This window comes from Tachysurus vachellii, chromosome 8 (assembly GCF_030014155.1).
Source record: "Tachysurus vachellii isolate PV-2020 chromosome 8, HZAU_Pvac_v1, whole genome shotgun sequence".
NCBI classification, from domain to species: Eukaryota; Metazoa; Chordata; class Actinopteri; order Siluriformes; family Bagridae; genus Tachysurus; species Tachysurus vachellii.
Genome location: NC_083467.1, coordinates 24,251,502 through 24,269,001, shown reverse-complemented (window position 1 = coordinate 24,269,001; position 17,500 = coordinate 24,251,502). Strand labels below are relative to the sequence as shown.

Below are 17,500 nucleotides of genomic sequence, written 5' to 3'. Positions count from 1 at the left end.
AGCCTTTATTATCACCACATATACATTACAGCACAGTGGAATTCTTTTCTTCACATACCCCAACTGAGGAGGTTGGGGTCAGAGTGCAGGGGCAGCTATGATACAGCGCCCCTTGAGCAGGGAGGGTTGAGGGCCTTGATCAAGGGCCCAGCAGTGGCAGCTTGGCTGTGCTGGGCCTTGAACCCCGATCCTCCGATCAACAACCCAGAGCCTTAACCAGCTGAGCCACCAATTTCCCATTATGATGATTATGGCAAGATCAAATGGGGAAAAACCTTTAATTGATTACGTTTATTCATTAAGCTGTTTGAGGAAATACAAGGGGGCCACGGTGGCTTAGTTGTTAGCACGTTCGCCTCACACCTCCAGGGTTGGGGGTTCAATTCCCACCTCCGCCTTGTGTGTGTGGAGTTTGCATGTTCTCCCCGTGCCTCTGGGGTTTCCTCCGGGTACTCCGGTTTCCTCCCCCGGTCCAAAGACATTCATGGTAGATTGATTGGCATCTCTGGAAAATTGTCCGTAGTGTGTGATTGCGTGAGTGAATGAGAGTGTGTGTGTGTGTGCCCTGCGATGGGTTGGCACTCCGTCCAAGGTGTATCCTGCCTTGATGCCCGATGACGCCTGAGATAGGCACAGGCTCCCCGTGACCCGAGGTAGTTCGGATAAGCGGTAGAAGATGAATGAGTGAGGAAATACAAGCAAGGTCTTCACTTTAAGTAATGATTTTTTTTTACCCTTTTTATCAGTACAGTTGCACTTCATTTCTTCGACTTATGACGGAAATCCATTTATGAGACATTTTCAATAGTGTGATTATTAAAATAATTATTTTATCGTAAGTCAGAAGTCTGATACTTTTCTATTCATTTCAATTTATTTGTGTAGTAGCACGTTTAACAATTCCCATAATCTCAAAGCAGCTTTACAGAAGTATAGAAACAGAATAGTAAAAAAGTTTAAAACTAAGTTACTATTTATCTCTAGCATCTATCCCTAATGATCGAGCCGGAGGCGACGCTGTCAAGGAAAAACTCCCTGAGAAGACATGAGGAAGAAACCTTGACAGGAACCAGACTCAGAAATGAACCTCATCCTCATTTAAAATATATAAATATAAAATAAGTAATGAGTTTTTACTATGAGACATTTGTTTTTCCTACTTCCTCCTTTTTTAAAATGACTATTTAAAATAAAAAAATAAATAAATAAAAATAAATGTGGGGGGATAAAAGGCTAATCATATAGACATCAGTTTAGCATGTACAATGCAGGTGAATATCATTATAGCCACCTTGAGAGATTACATACAGAATAAATTAGCATGTCATCTAAATAATACAAGTTTCAAATGTACCGTCATGTGCATGAGTGATTAAGCGTCTATAAAATTCTGTGAAATCCTTATGCTACATTTGTACACTCGTAGCACAAAAAAAGGATGTGCTCTCATAAAATAACATTGTGATTCGACAGTATATATTATTACAGTACAAGGTTATATAGAGACGGAGTCTGATACCAGTACAGTAAATGATATGATGAGCGGTGATTATGCCGAGGAAGAGAGCGATATGGCCTCGATATGACCTTCGACTATATAGCTCTGCGTGATTCTTTTGTCTCTAAACAACAGTGTCATAAACCGATATGCAAATCTGTTTGAGATAACTGGGTAACGATGTAGACATGCAGCTTATACGATGCTAAACCGGGAGCCATACAGTATGTTTCCCTTACTTGCATTAGCCCTGCAGCTCTAATGCAAATCTGCACACATCAAACATGTCTTAGATGATCAACTATATCAAGAACTATCACTTATTTTCCTTAAATGTTCTGCCCAGTACAGATCTGTGCTTGGATGGGATTCTGCCAAAAAAATATGACCCTTGAATAAAAGGGTTACAAATTCCATTTCAAAGGATAAATGTAAATGATGGCCCATGCAAATGAGAGCACGCTGCAGGGCTTCGTAGCTCAGTGAGAACACTTCAAGCACTTTAGAAAATGGATGACCCAATGTAAACATGGTAATAAACACTGACCAGGGGATCTTTTGATGGAAGGATCGTGTGCGTATGTGTGTGTGTATGTTTAATGGGGGAAGGGGGTGCTATAGTACCTCCTGAAACACTTACCACCTGCCAAAAAACAGTGTGATGTGATGTGCCTTATCTTAGCCTGTTAATCCTGTCGTGTTTAAGACTTAGCACCACTAAGACTAGACCTAGAGCAAGAGTCCTCACCTGGTGCAGATGTGAACACATCTTATAGAGAACTTAAAAATACTTTTGTTTAGCAGCTTTATTTCTCTGAATATGCATGATTCTTGGATTTGGTCAATCCATTCGTATGAGTTTACTAGATTATTTAGCTGAAACGCATCTGGGATTTGGTAGCTTAGTGGTTAAGGCTTTGGAATACCAATTGGAAGGTTGTTAGTTCAAACCCCATGTCCACCATGCTCTAGCTTAGTGGTTAAGGCATTGGACTACCAATTGGAAGGTTGTTAGTTCAAACCCCATGTCCACCATGCTCTAGCTTAGTGGTTAAGGCATTGGACTACCAATTGGAAGGTTGTTAGTTCAAACCCCATGTCCACCATGCTCTAGCTTAGTGGTTAAGGCATTGGACTACCAATTGGAAGTTTGTTAGTTAAAATCCCATGTCCACCATGCTCTAGCTTAGGGGTTAAGGCATTGGACTACCAATTGGAAGGTTGTTAGTTCAAACCCCATGTCCACCAAGCTCTAGCTTAGTGGTTAAGGCATTGGACTACCAATTGGAAGGTTGTTAGTTCAAACCCCATGTCCACTAAGCTCTAGATTCGTGGTTAAGGCATTGGACTACCAATTGGAAGTTTGTTAGTTAAAATCCCATGTCCACCATGCTCTAGCTTAGGGGTTAAGGCATTGGACTACCAATTGGAAGGTTGTTAGTTCAAACCCCATGTCCACCAAGCTCTAGCTTAGGGGTTAAGGCATTGGACTACCAATTGGAAGGTTGTTAGTTCAAACCCCATGTCCACCATGCTCTAGCTTAGTGGTTAAGGCATTGGACTACCAATTGGAAGGTTGTTAGTTCAAACCCCATGTCCACCATGCTCTAGCTTAGTGGTTAAGGCATTGGACAACCAATTAAAAGGTTGTTAGTTCAAACCCCATGTCCACCAAGCTGCCAATGCTTGGCTCCTGAGCAAGGTCCTTAAACATAAGTTGTGTAATAATGTAAGTTGCTCTGTATAAAGGTGTCTGCCAAATGATAGATAGACACTTTATTCATCCCTATGGGAAATTCACAAACTCCAGCTGCATCCACAAACTATATGACAATAATGCATACAATACATTCTTGAAAATCTACAATTTTAATTCAAAAATTCAGTGCAAATCTTAGTGATAAATGCTGTATATAAAATGATCAGATAATAAAACTAGCTATAGAGCTAAAGGACAGGCATCAGGAGTTTACACTAAGACTTTTACAGATTTATTTTATTTATCTCCTCTGGTCTGATTATTTATCCCCTCTGGTCTGATTACATCAAAGTCTGTAACTGTCGGTGTTTTAAATAAAGAACAGGTGACGCTGAACGATCATTAATGGTTAAAAGTGTTAAAAGCTAAGTGTTGTCATTATTCAGTCATGGTGTAAGTCGTTCATCCATATTTTTAACAGCAGGTAATTTTTTGTAAATGAACCACAAATTTTAGATGAATAGTCATACAGTTGAACAATGCATTAAATGAATCTGCTCTTCATCATAAAGAAATGCCTGTCGATCCTCCTGATGATCATTTCTGTAATATAGCTATATATGATCTGAACGATCTCTTTGTGAGCCCTGAGAACGGTCTGCTCCTAATGTTAATGTGGTTAGAGATCCCCAAGATAGTCTCTAATAAACACTGGGTATAAATTCAGCTTTTCAGTTTTAAGAAGATGATAATTACCTTTAATGTGTGAACACAATGACTGCCACTGTGTCAGCAGTGACACCTTTTTAACCTGCCTATTGTGGCATGGAAACACACACACGCAGACGCACACGAGACGGGTACGTGCAGAGAGATGGCACCGTGTCACACGTGTCTTGCACTCGCGACCTTGCAAGAAGTGCACCCAAAATAGCACCAGTCCCATTACTGCACAGTTAGATTACTGCAGTAATTAATGAGTTATGATCTATTAATGAAAAATGTGTGATATTACCTTTTCAAACTTAATTCTTCTGAGGTTAATTAGGCAAGTCGAGATAGAGAGCTAATGTGTGCGTGTGGGTGGGTGTGTGTGGCGAGGGGTGGCGAGAGCGTGCCTATCTGCCGAACACAATGGAACATTTCCTCTCCAAGAAAACACTGCAAAAAGACAATGAGATCTTTTTTTTTTTTTTTTTTTTCCCTGAGCTTTAGCGACATGTCGATAGCAGGTCCATTTTTTCCCTCTTTAATCAGACACCTCGCATAACTGCAAACCCGCTGTGATGTTTCCGGAGACTGAAATGTATTCACACGCTGCAGTGTAGAGTGAAATCATCCAGCACTTTCTCCGACAAAATTATACAAGGCTCAAAATCAAGTACTGCCTGCCAAATCCAGTTGCACGTTCTAAGAAAATCACTACAACCTGTACCTCAGGCCTCAGGGATCTAGAACATCAGTCACAGATGCTATTTTTCCACTTGACAGCATCCTGGTTAAAAACGTTTTTGTTGGCATGACCAAGACATTTAAAGCTGATCAGTTATCAGATATAGTGCAATTAACAATACATTAAAAAAAATATTTGTTAGCTGGATGGAAAAAACTACAGCAGTCTTTTAGAAAGTTTTAAAGGTAAAATAGCACATGTCCTTCTGAGCAAAGGCGATACCAAAGTTCTGTTTAGCAAGCCAGATGGAGAGATTGTTGGTGTTTGATGGTGTTGGTCAATTTGTGAATGTTTGCTTGAGAAAACTTTGCTTTAGAGTTTGCCATTTAACTCTAAATTGATCTGTTGTTTAGTTTTTCAGTGTCTGTCTGTGTTCTTTGGTGTTTGTTGGTGTCTGTAGTTTTTAAGTATCTGTGTTTCTTGGTGTTTGCTAGTGTCTATAGTTTTCCAGTGCATGACTGTGTTCCATGGTGTTTGTTGGTGTCTAGTTTTTCGGTGTCTGACTGTTTCTTACTGTTTTTGTCTATAATTTTTCAGTGTCTGTGTTTCTTACTGTTTGTGTCTATAATTGTTCAGTGTCTGTCTGTACTTCTTGGTGTTTGTGTCTATAATTGTTCAGTGTCTGTCAGTGTCTGTGTTTCTTGGTGTTTGTGTTTATAATTGTTCAGTGTCTGTGTTTTTTGGTGTTTGTGTCTATAATTGTTCAGTGTCTGTCTGTACTTCTTGGTGTTTGTGTCTATAATTGTTCAGTGTCTGTCTGTACTTCTTGGTGTTTGTTTGTGTCTATAATTGTTCAGTGTCTGTACTTCTTGGTGTTTGTTTGTGTCTATAATTGTTCAGTGTCTGTGTTTCTTGGTGTTTGTGTCTATAATTGTTCAGTGTCTGTCTGTACTTCTTGGTGTTTGTTCGTGTCTATAATTGTTCGGTGTCTGTGTTTCTTGGTGTTTGTGTCTATAATTGTTCAGTGTCTGTCTGTACTTCTTGGTGTTTGTGTCTATAATTGTTCAGTGTCTGTACTTCTTGGTGTTTGTGTCTATAATTGTTCAGTGTCTGTCTGTACTTCTTGGTGTTTGTGTCTATAATTGTTCAGTGTCTGTACTTCTTGTTGTTTGTGTCTATAATTGTTCAGTGTCTGTACTTCTTGGTGTTTGTGTCTATAATTGTTCAGTGTCTGTCTGTACTTCTTGGTGTTTGTGTCTATAATTGTTCAGTGTCTGTCAGTGTCTGTGTTTCTTGGTGTTTGTGTTTATAATTGTTCAGTGTCTGTGTTTTTTGGTGTTTGTGTCTATAATTGTTCAGTGTCTGTCTGTACTTCTTGGTGTTTGTGTCTATAATTGTTCAGTGTCTGTCTGTACTTCTTGGTGTTTGTTTGTGTCTATAATTGTTCAGTGTCTGTGTTTCTTGGTGTTTGTGTCTATAATTGTTCAGTGTCTGTCTGTACTTCTTGGTGTTTGTTTGTGTCTATAATTGTTCAGTGTCTGTGTTTCTTGGTGTTTGTGTCTATAATTGTTCAGTGTCTGTCTGTACTTCTTGGTGTTTGTTCGTGTCTATAATTGTTCGGTGTCTGTGTTTCTTGGTGTTTGTGTCTATAATTGTTCAGTGTCTGTCTGTACTTCTTGGTGTTTGTTTGTGTCTATAAATGTTCAGTGTCTGTGTTTCTTGGTGTTTGTGTCTATAATTGTTCAGTGTCTGTCTGTACTTCTTGGTGTTTGTGTCTATAATTGTTCAGTGTCTGTCAGTGTCTGTGTTTCTTGGTGTTTGTGTTTATAATTGTTCAGTGTCTGTGTTTTTTGGTGTTTGTGTCTATAATTGTTCAGTGTCTGTCTGTACTTCTTGGTGTTTGTTTGTGTCTATAATTGTTCAGTGTCTGTACTTCTTGGTGTTTGTTTGTGTCTATAATTGTTCAGTGTCTGTGTTTCTTGGTGTTTGTGTCTATAATTGTTCAGTGTCTGTCTGTACTTCTTGGTGTTTGTTCGTGTCTATAATTGTTCGGTGTCTGTGTTTCTTGGTGTTTGTGTCTATAATTGTTCAGTGTCTGTCTGTACTTCTTGGTGTTTGTTTGTGTCTATAAATGTTCAGTGTCTGTGTTTCTTGGTGTTTGTGTCTATAATTGTTCGGTGTCTTTGTTTTTTTGGTGTTTTGTGTCTATAATTGTTCAGTGTCTGTCTGTACTTCTTGGTGTTTGTTTGTGTCTATAATTGTTCAGTGTCTGTGTTTTTTGGTGTTTGTGTCTATAATATTTCAGTGTCTGTCTGTACTTCTTGGTGTTAGTGTCTATAATGTTTCAGTGTCTGTCTGTACTTCTTGGTGTTAGTGTCTATAATATTTCAGTGTCTGTCTGTACTTCTTGGTGTTAGTGTCTATAATATTTCAGTGTCTGTCTGTACTTCTTGGTGTTAGTGTCTATAATATTTCAGTGTCTGTCTGTACTTCTTGGTGTTAGTGTCTATAATATTTCAGTGTCTGTCTGTACTTCTTGGTGTTAGTGTCTATAATATTTCAGTGTCTGTCTGTACTTTTTGGTGTTTGTCATATCTGTAGTTTTTCATTGTTTGACTGTTTATTAGTGTCTGATTTTGGCTTTTCTTGGTGTTTGTTGGTGTCTGTATTTTTTCAATGTCTAGTTATGTTGTTTTGGTGTTTGTAGTTTTTGTTTGTAGTGTCTGGGTTTTTTGGTGTTATTTGTTGTTTGTATTTTTCAGTGTCTCACTATGTTGCTGTCTGAATGCATGTGTGCTTGTGATTGTTGGTGTCCATATTTGATAAATAAGAATTATATGCCATTAGATGTAAATGGCCAATAGTAAATAATCGTGTTTCTTATCGGTGTGTGTTTGATGGAAAACGATGGTGTGTGTTAGCGTGTTATAGAGAAAGTTGGTTTCAGTTGGTGTTAAGGTGTCATTGTTCTACTGTAGTTACATTTTGGTGATTGGTGGTCTATGACAAAAAACACATTTGTATAAGTAAAAACACAAGGCAAATAATTCCTTTTGTACTGTGCATGAAATTCATAAAATAAATAGATGAAAAACTCAAGCAGGTAAAACCTAAGCAGTGCCTACATGAGAATGATAAGATAGACCAGGTAGTGGAAGAGATGAGGAAGAAGATTGTGAGGAAGAGCTCACGGAGTGTAATGGCTTAGGGAGTAGCAGAGCACAAGTAGGCCCCCTCCCTCACCTGATCCATCTGTCTCTTAGCTCAGGTGGGAGCCAAGGCCTTAGCTGTAGGAGAGAACTAAAGCCCAGAACACACACACTCACACTTGTTCACCATCACACTCTGATAAACCCATAAACAGCAAACACCAGCAAATGTACCAACAAACTGAATATAATCAGTACCTGTGTATGAATGAAGTTTCTTCTCAAGGCTAATTCACTTTCAAAGCCAAATCACCAAATCACTTGCATACTGGTTACTTTTGGTGTTTATGATTTAATACAAATGTAACCCTGTTGGTATTTGATGGAGCATGTTGGTGTTGGTGTGATGGAGACTGCTGGGGATTGTTGGAGAATGCTGGTGTTTAATTTTGGTGTGAGGAAAAATGTTGGTGTTGGTTTGATGGAGAATGTTGGTGTTGGTGTGATGAAGAATGTTGGTTTTGGTGTGATGGAGACTGCTGGGGTTTTTTGGAGAATGTTGGTGTTTAATTTTGGTGTGATGCAATATGTTGGTGTTGGTTTGATGGAGAATGTTGGTGTTGGTTTGATAGAGAATGTTGGTGTTGGTTTGATAGAGAATGTTGGTGTTGATGTAATGTTGACTGCTGGGGTTTGTTAGAGAATGTTGGTGTTTAATTTTGGTGTGATGCAAAATGTTGGTGTTGGTTTGATGGAGAATGTTGGTGTTGGTTTGATAGAGAATGTTGGTGTTGATGTAATGGAGACTGCTGGGGTTTGTTAGAGAATGTTGGTGTTTAATTTTGGTGTGATGCAAAATGTTGGTGTTGGTTTGATGGAGAATGTTGGTGTTGGTTTGATAGAGAATGTTGGTGTTGATGTAATGGAGACTGCTGGGGTTTGTTAGAGAATGTTGGTGTTGAATTTTGGTGTGATAGAAAATGTTGGTGTTGATTTGATGGAAAATGTTGGTGTTGGTGTAAAGTAGTTAGTTGGTGTTGATGTGATGGAGACTGCTGGGGTTTGTTGGAGAATGTTGGTGTTGATGAATTTTGGTGTGCTGGAGAATGCTGGTGTTTAATGGAGAATGATGGTGTTTGATAGAGAATGTTACCTTTGGTGTGATGGAGGATTTTGATGTTTAATGAAGATTGTTGACGTTTATTTGAAAATGGTGGTGTTGGCATTTGGTTGGCAATGGTTGGCATTTGATAGAGAATGTTAGTGTTGGTGTTTAAAAAAAATGCTTGTGTTTGATGAACAGTGTTGGTATTTGATGGAGGATTTTGGTTGTTGTTAATTTTGGGTTAAAAAATTGGGTTGAAGTTTGCATATTAATGACTGATGTTGAATGTTAAAGAATATTGGTGGTTTGATGAACAGCGCTGGAGAATAGTGTTGGTTGGTGAAGAAGGTTGGTGTACTTCAGGATGTAAATTAGGGTGTTGGATCAGTGTGGAATATCACTATTCCATATACACCCATGATGTCAGCATTCATTGAGGTATTCAAATACAAACTGATCTACAGAAATGATTATTTCCCAATGCTCTCTCTCATGAATTGGCAAACTATTCCTCTATTTAAGTTATTTCTGTACATCCATTAAAGTACACTCAGCTTGTCCTTGTCCCTTTTGTCTCACCGTCGTACCACATGCTGCGATTTTAATCAAAAAGCATGGCGCCAGACTTAACACTCCCCCCACCCTTAACCACACACGCAACCCCGAGGCCAGGCGATGGGACTCTAATGGATGATCGTAGATAAGGGTATAGACACAGACAGACAGACAGACAGACAGACAGACAGACCGACAGGTACTTTATTAGTCCAGTTTGAGAAAGTGCATTCCAGTGCACTAGTTCAGAGGAACTAAGAGTATGATGTGAGATTGTGTGTGTAAGACTGCATTATCCAGACATATTGTGCTCCATCATTCCTTCTAGTGCAGGCAAGTAATTAAAGATCCACCTGCCTGAGTGGCCCACCCTAATTGAGAGAGAGAGAGCAAGAGAGAGAGAGAGAGAGAGAGAGGGAGAGAGATAGAGAGAGAGAGAGAGAGAGAGAGAGAGAGAGAGAGAGAGAGAGATGCTATGGCACTGATCAGAGTATTACTGCTCTGGATGACCGGCTCTCTCTTTAAACCCCACTTTATTTATTAGGGCTAAATGCTAAATGCCATCTCCAGAGGGGAGGCTAGTGCAATATTATTTTCATCATCGCTTTCACACGATACTAATATTGCCAGAGAGAGAGAGAGAGAGAGAGAGAGAGAGAGAGAGAGAGAGAGAGAGAGAGAGACAGATTAAAAAGAGATTTAAAAAGGGAGTAAAAGGGTCAGAAATGAGAGCACACTAAAGCTACAGTACATAGTGGAGAGAAGGCAAGGGAAGGGAAGGGAAGGGAAGGGAAGGGAAGAGAAGGGAAGGGAAGGGAAGGGAAGAAACGAGATGAGACGAGACAAGATGGGTCGAGAAGAGAAGAGAAGAGAAGAGAAGAGAAGAGAAGAGAAGAGAAGAGAAGAGAAGAAACATGTTGGAAGCCACATACCCATCATACTGGTCCAAGCTGCACTCCTTCAGGATGGACAGAGCATGGCCTTTTCTCTCTGTGACTACGGAGGGAAGAAGAAGAGTTGAAAGTAAATAAATAAGTAAATAAAAGAATAAATAAGGTGAAGCAGTGATAATGGCCTTTAGTAGCCTCATCCAAGCTTTGGCACACAACTAGAACTGAGCATATGGTCCTGGCTGTAAAGCAGAATTTATATCCGCATGCTGTTTGCATTTTTAATCAAGAGAAAGAGATGTGGTACAAAACGAACAGCCTTGTGTTTCGAGCCACACGAAAACGAGGTCAGCTTAGACACTACCCCCGCAAACATATTTCCTGCATAAACATCGCTGGAACACAAAACCAGGTCAATGGATCACGCCAGTCATCCAGGAGTGTAGAGAAACCATAGTGATTGTTGTATGATGTGAAATATTAGCCTCAGATGACTATTGTTAATTGGCGGCAGTGGAACCAGATGTAGTTTTCTGCTGTTGTAGCCCATTTGGCTCCAAGTTCTCTGCTTTTCCTCTCAGATTCAGTTCCAACATGGCGGCACACACCATTAAAAGTTCGGGATATTAAAAGTGTGCAAAACTGTGCGTTACCTTTGTTTTGCGTGCTGCTTTTCTCTGCTCTCCTTGCCAATAAACAAACTATCACAATGGCTAGACACAGCATGGGAACCATGTACAGCGTTGGCAAGAATTGGTTTGCAACACGATAAACCGGCATCAGCACTGATAATGGAGCTAGCCTAAGCACGGCATTTAGTGATCAACAGGATCTGGAACGGCAGGTTCACCCGAGAGAACACATTATACCACCAACAGCAAGAAACCTACCACCAAGTACTACAATGTTTGGTCAAAGGGGCCAAGTTAAGCTCTTCAAGACTCTCTCTCTTGACTGTACTGACTGGTACATGTTCACGGAGGCTGCTACAGCAGAGTGGCCACACTGACATAGAGGAATAGGCAGCATCTGTCACCGGATTTATCAGCAAGTGTGTTCATGATGTTGAGCAATCATTGTGCATCCCAGTAAGAGGCCCTGGATAAATACTAGATTCCAATCTCTGTTCAAAGCTGTGATAAAGCCTCCAGATCAGTTGACAGAGCAACACCAAGCAGCCAGACGTTATCTCACCCTCAGCATCAAATAAGCCAAAAGCTCATATGCCTCCAGAAAAATAAGACTACAATAACAACGACCCACAGGGCCTAATGGTTAGAGAGTTTGACTACTAACCCTAAGGTTGTAGGTTCGAATCTCGGGCCGGCCACGACTGAGGTGCCCTTGAGCAAGGCACCAAACCCCCCAACTCCCTGGGTGCTGCAGCATAAATGGCTGCCCACTGCTCCGGGTGTGTGTTCATGGTGTGTGTGTTCACTGCTGTGTGTGTGCACTTTGGATGGGTTAAATGCAGAGAACGAATTCTGAGTATGGGTCACCGTACTTAGCCGTATGTCACGTCATGTCACTTTCACGTCAAATATTCAAAGGCATTCAATGTGTCACTGATTACAGGTAGACGTAACATCTTGCCCAAACGAAGGCACCTCCGTACCAGACACTCTGAATGAATATATTCTAGCAATATTCGAAGCAACTAAATCCAGGAAGGTGGTCAAGTCTAACCCACCACCAGGTGACCAAGTGCTGTTTAACTGTTTCTGTATAGAATCAACGACTGTAATAATAACAACACAGGGGAATCCATGTGTGGCAGAAATGCCCAGGAAAACACCAATGGATGCTGGGAGCACAGGGAAAGCACCACTGCAGATGGTATCTCATGCTCTCTGCTGTCTCTACTCGTGGCCCACTTAACGGTATTGTGCATTTTTCTGGGGCACCTCTGCCATGGACTAAACAGCAGCTGTGCCTACGGGTCATGAGGCACATCACACTGCAGATCTGCCACTTACAAACGGATGGGGTTTGGGCATGAATGTGGAGAGTAATCCTGCTATGGTGTAGAGCTACCTGGCAGTAGCAACATGTACAAATTCACAATCACACACACACACACACACACACTGATGCAATCAACTACCTACTATCTATCCCTCTTATGGGACGCAACCTCAAATGCTTCTGTTACTAACAAGATTACACTTGTTTAAACACTGCACATTCTACTTCCTGCTTCAATCCCTGGTATCCTATATAGAGATAAATAAAATATTTGCATTTACATTTACGTTTAAAGCATCTGAAGCCAAATCTTATCCAGAGTGATGTACAAATGTGCTTTTAAGTCTTTATCAATGAATGCATTAAATACCTGTAGTCATAAAATATAACATCCAGCAAACAACCCCATATCAGAACGTAATTCGATAACAAAACTGATTCTCTTGTTTTAACATTTGAAATGCTTCAGAAAGTGTTATATTACCTACATCATCCCTTCACACAAGTGTTTATTACAAAGGCTTTAGACACACTTGCTTGAGAATAGATACAAAGCTCACTGTCTGGTTCCAACCCATATCACTCAGCTACTGTTAAACACTTGACATTATAGATGGGTAGGGTATATACATTATATATGGGTATAGATAGATTATAGATGGGAGATTAAAAATGAATGCATGCATGCAACAGTCAATCAGAAACATCTGGAAGCCCTGAACTACGAGATGTGCTTTTTTTTTAGTTTTTAACAGAAGCACTATATCATCATTTTTAATGAATGTATCACTCATTCACTACCGCTTATCAGAACTACCTCGGGTCACGGGGAGCCTGTGCCTATCTCAGGCGTCATCGGGCATCAAGGCAGGATACACCCTGGACAGAGTGCCCAACCCATCGCAGGGCACACACACACACTCTCATTCACTCACGCAATCACACACTACGGACAATTTTCCAGAGATGCCAATCAACCTACCATGCATGTCTTTGGACCGGGGGAGGAAACCGGAGTACCCGGAGGAAACCCCCGAGGCACGGGGAGAACATGCAAACTCCACACACACAAGGTGGAGGCGGGAATCGAACCCCCAACCCTGGAGGTGTGAGGCAAACGTGCTAACCACTAAGCCACCGTGACCCCCCTGAATATTTATTTATTTGATAAATAAATAAACCATCAAGTACAAAGCAATGGTAGAGAATTTATGAAAATCTCAGTTATCATTTAATATTATGACTGGATCTTGTAATCTTATTTTGCGACTTATTATTTTGTCAGTATTTTGTTTAATTTCTGGGGCATTAAAATAACGAACCAGTCTGGCTGGCTTCGTAAATAAGTAAAGTACTGGAACAGGGCCTCAGAATAGTTTTAAATGCAAATATACCATATGAAAAGTAGATTGAGTCAATACAGTTCCACAAATATAAGATAACCACTTGAGGATTCCTCAATAATCCTTCAAGGTGCTTCTACTAAAGACTTCCACTGTTGTGTAAAAACTGTATTTGCAAAAAAAATTGCTTTACTGTATATTTACGCAGTATTTCATACTACATAAAATAAAAATAAATATATTTATATTTAAATATACTTTTGCCTGAATTTTATAGCAACACTAAAGTGTCCAGGTGCTCAGAAGGTGTTAACGACACAGTGCAGTTTTCCAAAGTGACCTACAGGGGGAGCAGCTGCAAATCAAAATTAAGGACAAATGACCCCTAAAGCGGTTGTTTGAACGTGGTGAAACAGAACTGTAGCTCATTTAGACTGACTTCATGAATAATGAGCTACACACAGAGGTTTCACACGTCACACATGTTACAGTAATAGTCTTTAAAGTACTTACATGTGAATGTCAATCATCAGAATGAGAATATGTAGCATGGAATCACGGCTTTCCGAGACATAAAAGATCGACGTTAAACTGAAGTATGAGCTCCTGCCATCTCAGACTTCCTCCTGCACATTTCTCTCAATAACGTTCCAGGCTAATTCCATCGCAATTGTGCAAAGCAATGCCCTGCAGAATGAGATCTTTAATTTCGATTATGCTAAAGTGTCTTTTAATGGTGGGAGATTGTGCTACAGTCGCTACCCCCCCAACCACCCCCGGAGCCAAACCATCACCGAGCCGAATTACTGCTCCAATGACTTCGGCGATCACAGAGCCATATCCATTAGAGCCCAGACTGCTCTGTAGGAAAGACTGCCTGCTGTTTGGGTGAGCGTGTGTGTGTGTGTGTGTGTGTGTGTGTGTGTGTGTGAGAGAGACAGAGAGAGAGTAAGACAGAGAGTCAGACAGAGAGAGATGGTTAGAGTATATAACAGTGTTGACCTTGTATTAAACAGTTGAATAGTTCCTCGAAAAATGTGTACACGTAATTATATATTATGAAAAGAAGAACGATGCAAGTAAAAAGTAGTGATCCAAATAATTAGATGAGTAAAAGTCTAAAAAGGCCCAGTGACTGTAATAATGACAACAAGACCATTCCACATAAATGGAGTCATAATTTAATAAAAGAGATTAAACCTCTGTGTAAAGTTGAGCACCGAATTAAAGGAAAAATCAACATCTAGTGTGTTAATAGAGTTTAGCTACCACAAGCTTCATGTTCCTCACTTGGTGTTTAGATGATGCTGGTTGTCAAGAGCTGTTTATCACCTGACTCAAATATCTCCCATAGATATATCATCTGGTGTCTGTAGACGACTGTCGGAGTCCTTTAAAATGAAAGCTAATAGTAAATGCTTTAGAATTCGTTTGCATTTAAATTGCTTTATTAAGCAAAGAAAGTCAAAGAAGGGCAAAGTGATTGTTCCTGAAACTTTAAGATGTGTTGCTTGTTATTTGGTATCATAATGTATAACTTTTAGACCTTCCACACAAAAACTCTCTTACCCATATCTCTTAACAAATAATAACATTCTGCAAGTATGAACATTGTTTAGGTACTGAAATGTCTGCCTGTCTGTCTATGTATCCAATCATCCGTTCGTCTGTCTCTCTGTGTATCCATATTTACATCTATATACATCTATATTTCCATATTTACATCTATCTATCCATCCATCCATATTTCGGTCTGTCTGTCCATCTATCCATCACCAATTCATTCGTCCGTGCATCTGCCCGTGTATCTCACCATCCATCCGTCCAACCATCCATCCATCCATCCATCCATCCATCCATCCATCCATCTATCCGTCAGTCTGTTTGTCTGTCAATCCTTCTATCTATCACTCATCCATTCGTCCGTCCGTCTATCTATCTATCTATCTATCTATCTATCTATCTATCTATCTATCTATCTATCTATCTATCTATCTATCTATCTATATGTCTCTCTGTCTGTCTATCTGTTCATCCATCTATCTATCCATCCATCCATCTATCTATCTGTCTATCTATCTGGCTGTCTGGCTATCCGTTTATCCATTCATCCGTCTATCTATCTATCTATCTATCTATCTATCTATCTATCTATCTATCTATCTATCTATCTGTTCATCCATCCATCCATCCATCCATCCAACTGTCTATCTATCTGGCTGTCTGGCTGGCTATCCGTGTATCCGTCTGTCTGTCTGTCTGTCTGTCTATCTATCTATCTATCTATCTATCTATCTATCTATCTTGTGCATCATTATTCTATCAGGGTAGATTTTTTAACATTCTGAATGCAGTATATTATTTTTTGGTATCTGTCCATACAAATCGAGACAGTATACCTTTATAGCTTTGGTGTTTCTGGCCAGAAGCTTTTAAATCTTCCGATTCATTAAAACACCACCCACCCCACACACACGCACGCACGCAGGTGTATGTGCTACATTATTTTTAAAAATATAAAAAATACTCATCTGCTAAGTAGCATAAATCCATCTGGCACAAGCATGTCAGTAGGAAATGAGTTGAAATCGCAATGTTAGCTTGAGTTATTATTCAGGGGGATTCTACAGTAACTGTAAGCTCTCACCAGAGCTTTGGAAACACTCCTGTAGTTGTAAACACAGAAATGTTAAAAACATCCTCTGACATTGTAGCCATTACATAGTGTACTATACTGTATGGCTAATAAAACAACAACTTGGAAATTTCATAAAGAACAATATATTTAAATGATGTCTGTGGCATGTGTTTGTCCATTTGGGTGTGTACAAAAGGAGGAGTGTGTTTCTGTATGTGTGTGTATGTGTGTGTGTGTGTGTGTGTGTGTGTGTGTGTGTGTGAGAGAGTATGTTCACTCTGTGTGTATGAGTGTGTAGGAGACTGTAGGTGTGTATGGCAGAGTTGAATGGGAAGAGTGGGCGGTCTTGCACTGGATTTGAACAGATGGGTTTAGCTCCACCCCCTGGGTCAGGTTACTGACCGAGGACACACAATTCTTTCTAATTATTAGTGTCTGCGAACACGGAACACCCCAAACCCTCATATAACCCTACAACACACACACACACACACACACACACACACACTGTTCACATTCATCACAAGTGCACAGACACATATTGAAGATATACTGCTATCACAACTATCACAACAGGCAGACAGACACGAACACACACAAGCACATTTCACACAATTTATTTAACATATTCACGGTTCATATTTCCTGCCTTAACAACTGTATATAAATAAATACTTCTGTGTTACATATTAAAACAGAAGTCTTCCAGAGGCTCAGGTTTTATAGTATGGGCAAATAACGTTCAGCTAGATTAGGTTAAGTAAGTAAATCAGGGTTATTTAGCTAGGTTAGGTTGACGATAACGTATGTGAGTTGATAAGGTGATAGATTATGTTATGTACGGATGAGCAGGCATGGGTTTGTTAATAAGTAGGTTGAGTTCATTTCAGTGCGGTAAGATCAGGGCCCATATTCATAAAGATTCTACGAATGATCCTAATTTTCGCTTAAAAATTTCTAATTAGGAATCTTGGCTTAAGAGTGATTCAGGATCTCATAGCAACTCTGTGCAAGGAAAATACAAGAACTTTTATCTTATAGAGGAGGTAGGACTGACCCTGTTACTAGGTGTGTAATACAGTATTTATACTTTTTAAATATTCATATATATATATATACACACTCACCGGCCACTTTATTAGGTACGGTACACCTTACTAGTACCGGTGTGGTCTTCTGCTGCTGTAGCCCATCCGCCTCAAGGTTCGACGTGTTGTGTGTTCAGAGATGCTCTTCTGCATACCTCGGTTGTAACGAGTGGTTAT

At 39.9% G+C, this 17,500-nt stretch overlaps 1 protein-coding gene across 2 annotated transcripts in view; it reads right to left on the bottom strand.

The window, feature by feature from the left end:
• Positions 1–17,500, bottom strand: part of cerkl (ceramide kinase-like) — an 82,353-nt gene that overhangs the window by 21,465 nt on the left and 43,388 nt on the right. For both annotated transcript variants that reach the window (XM_060877032.1, XM_060877035.1), the window contains exon 4: positions 10,332–10,395. In XM_060877032.1, the coding sequence (XP_060733015.1) occupies positions 10,332–10,395 (64 nt within the window). The remainder of the gene's footprint in view (positions 1–10,331; positions 10,396–17,500) is intronic.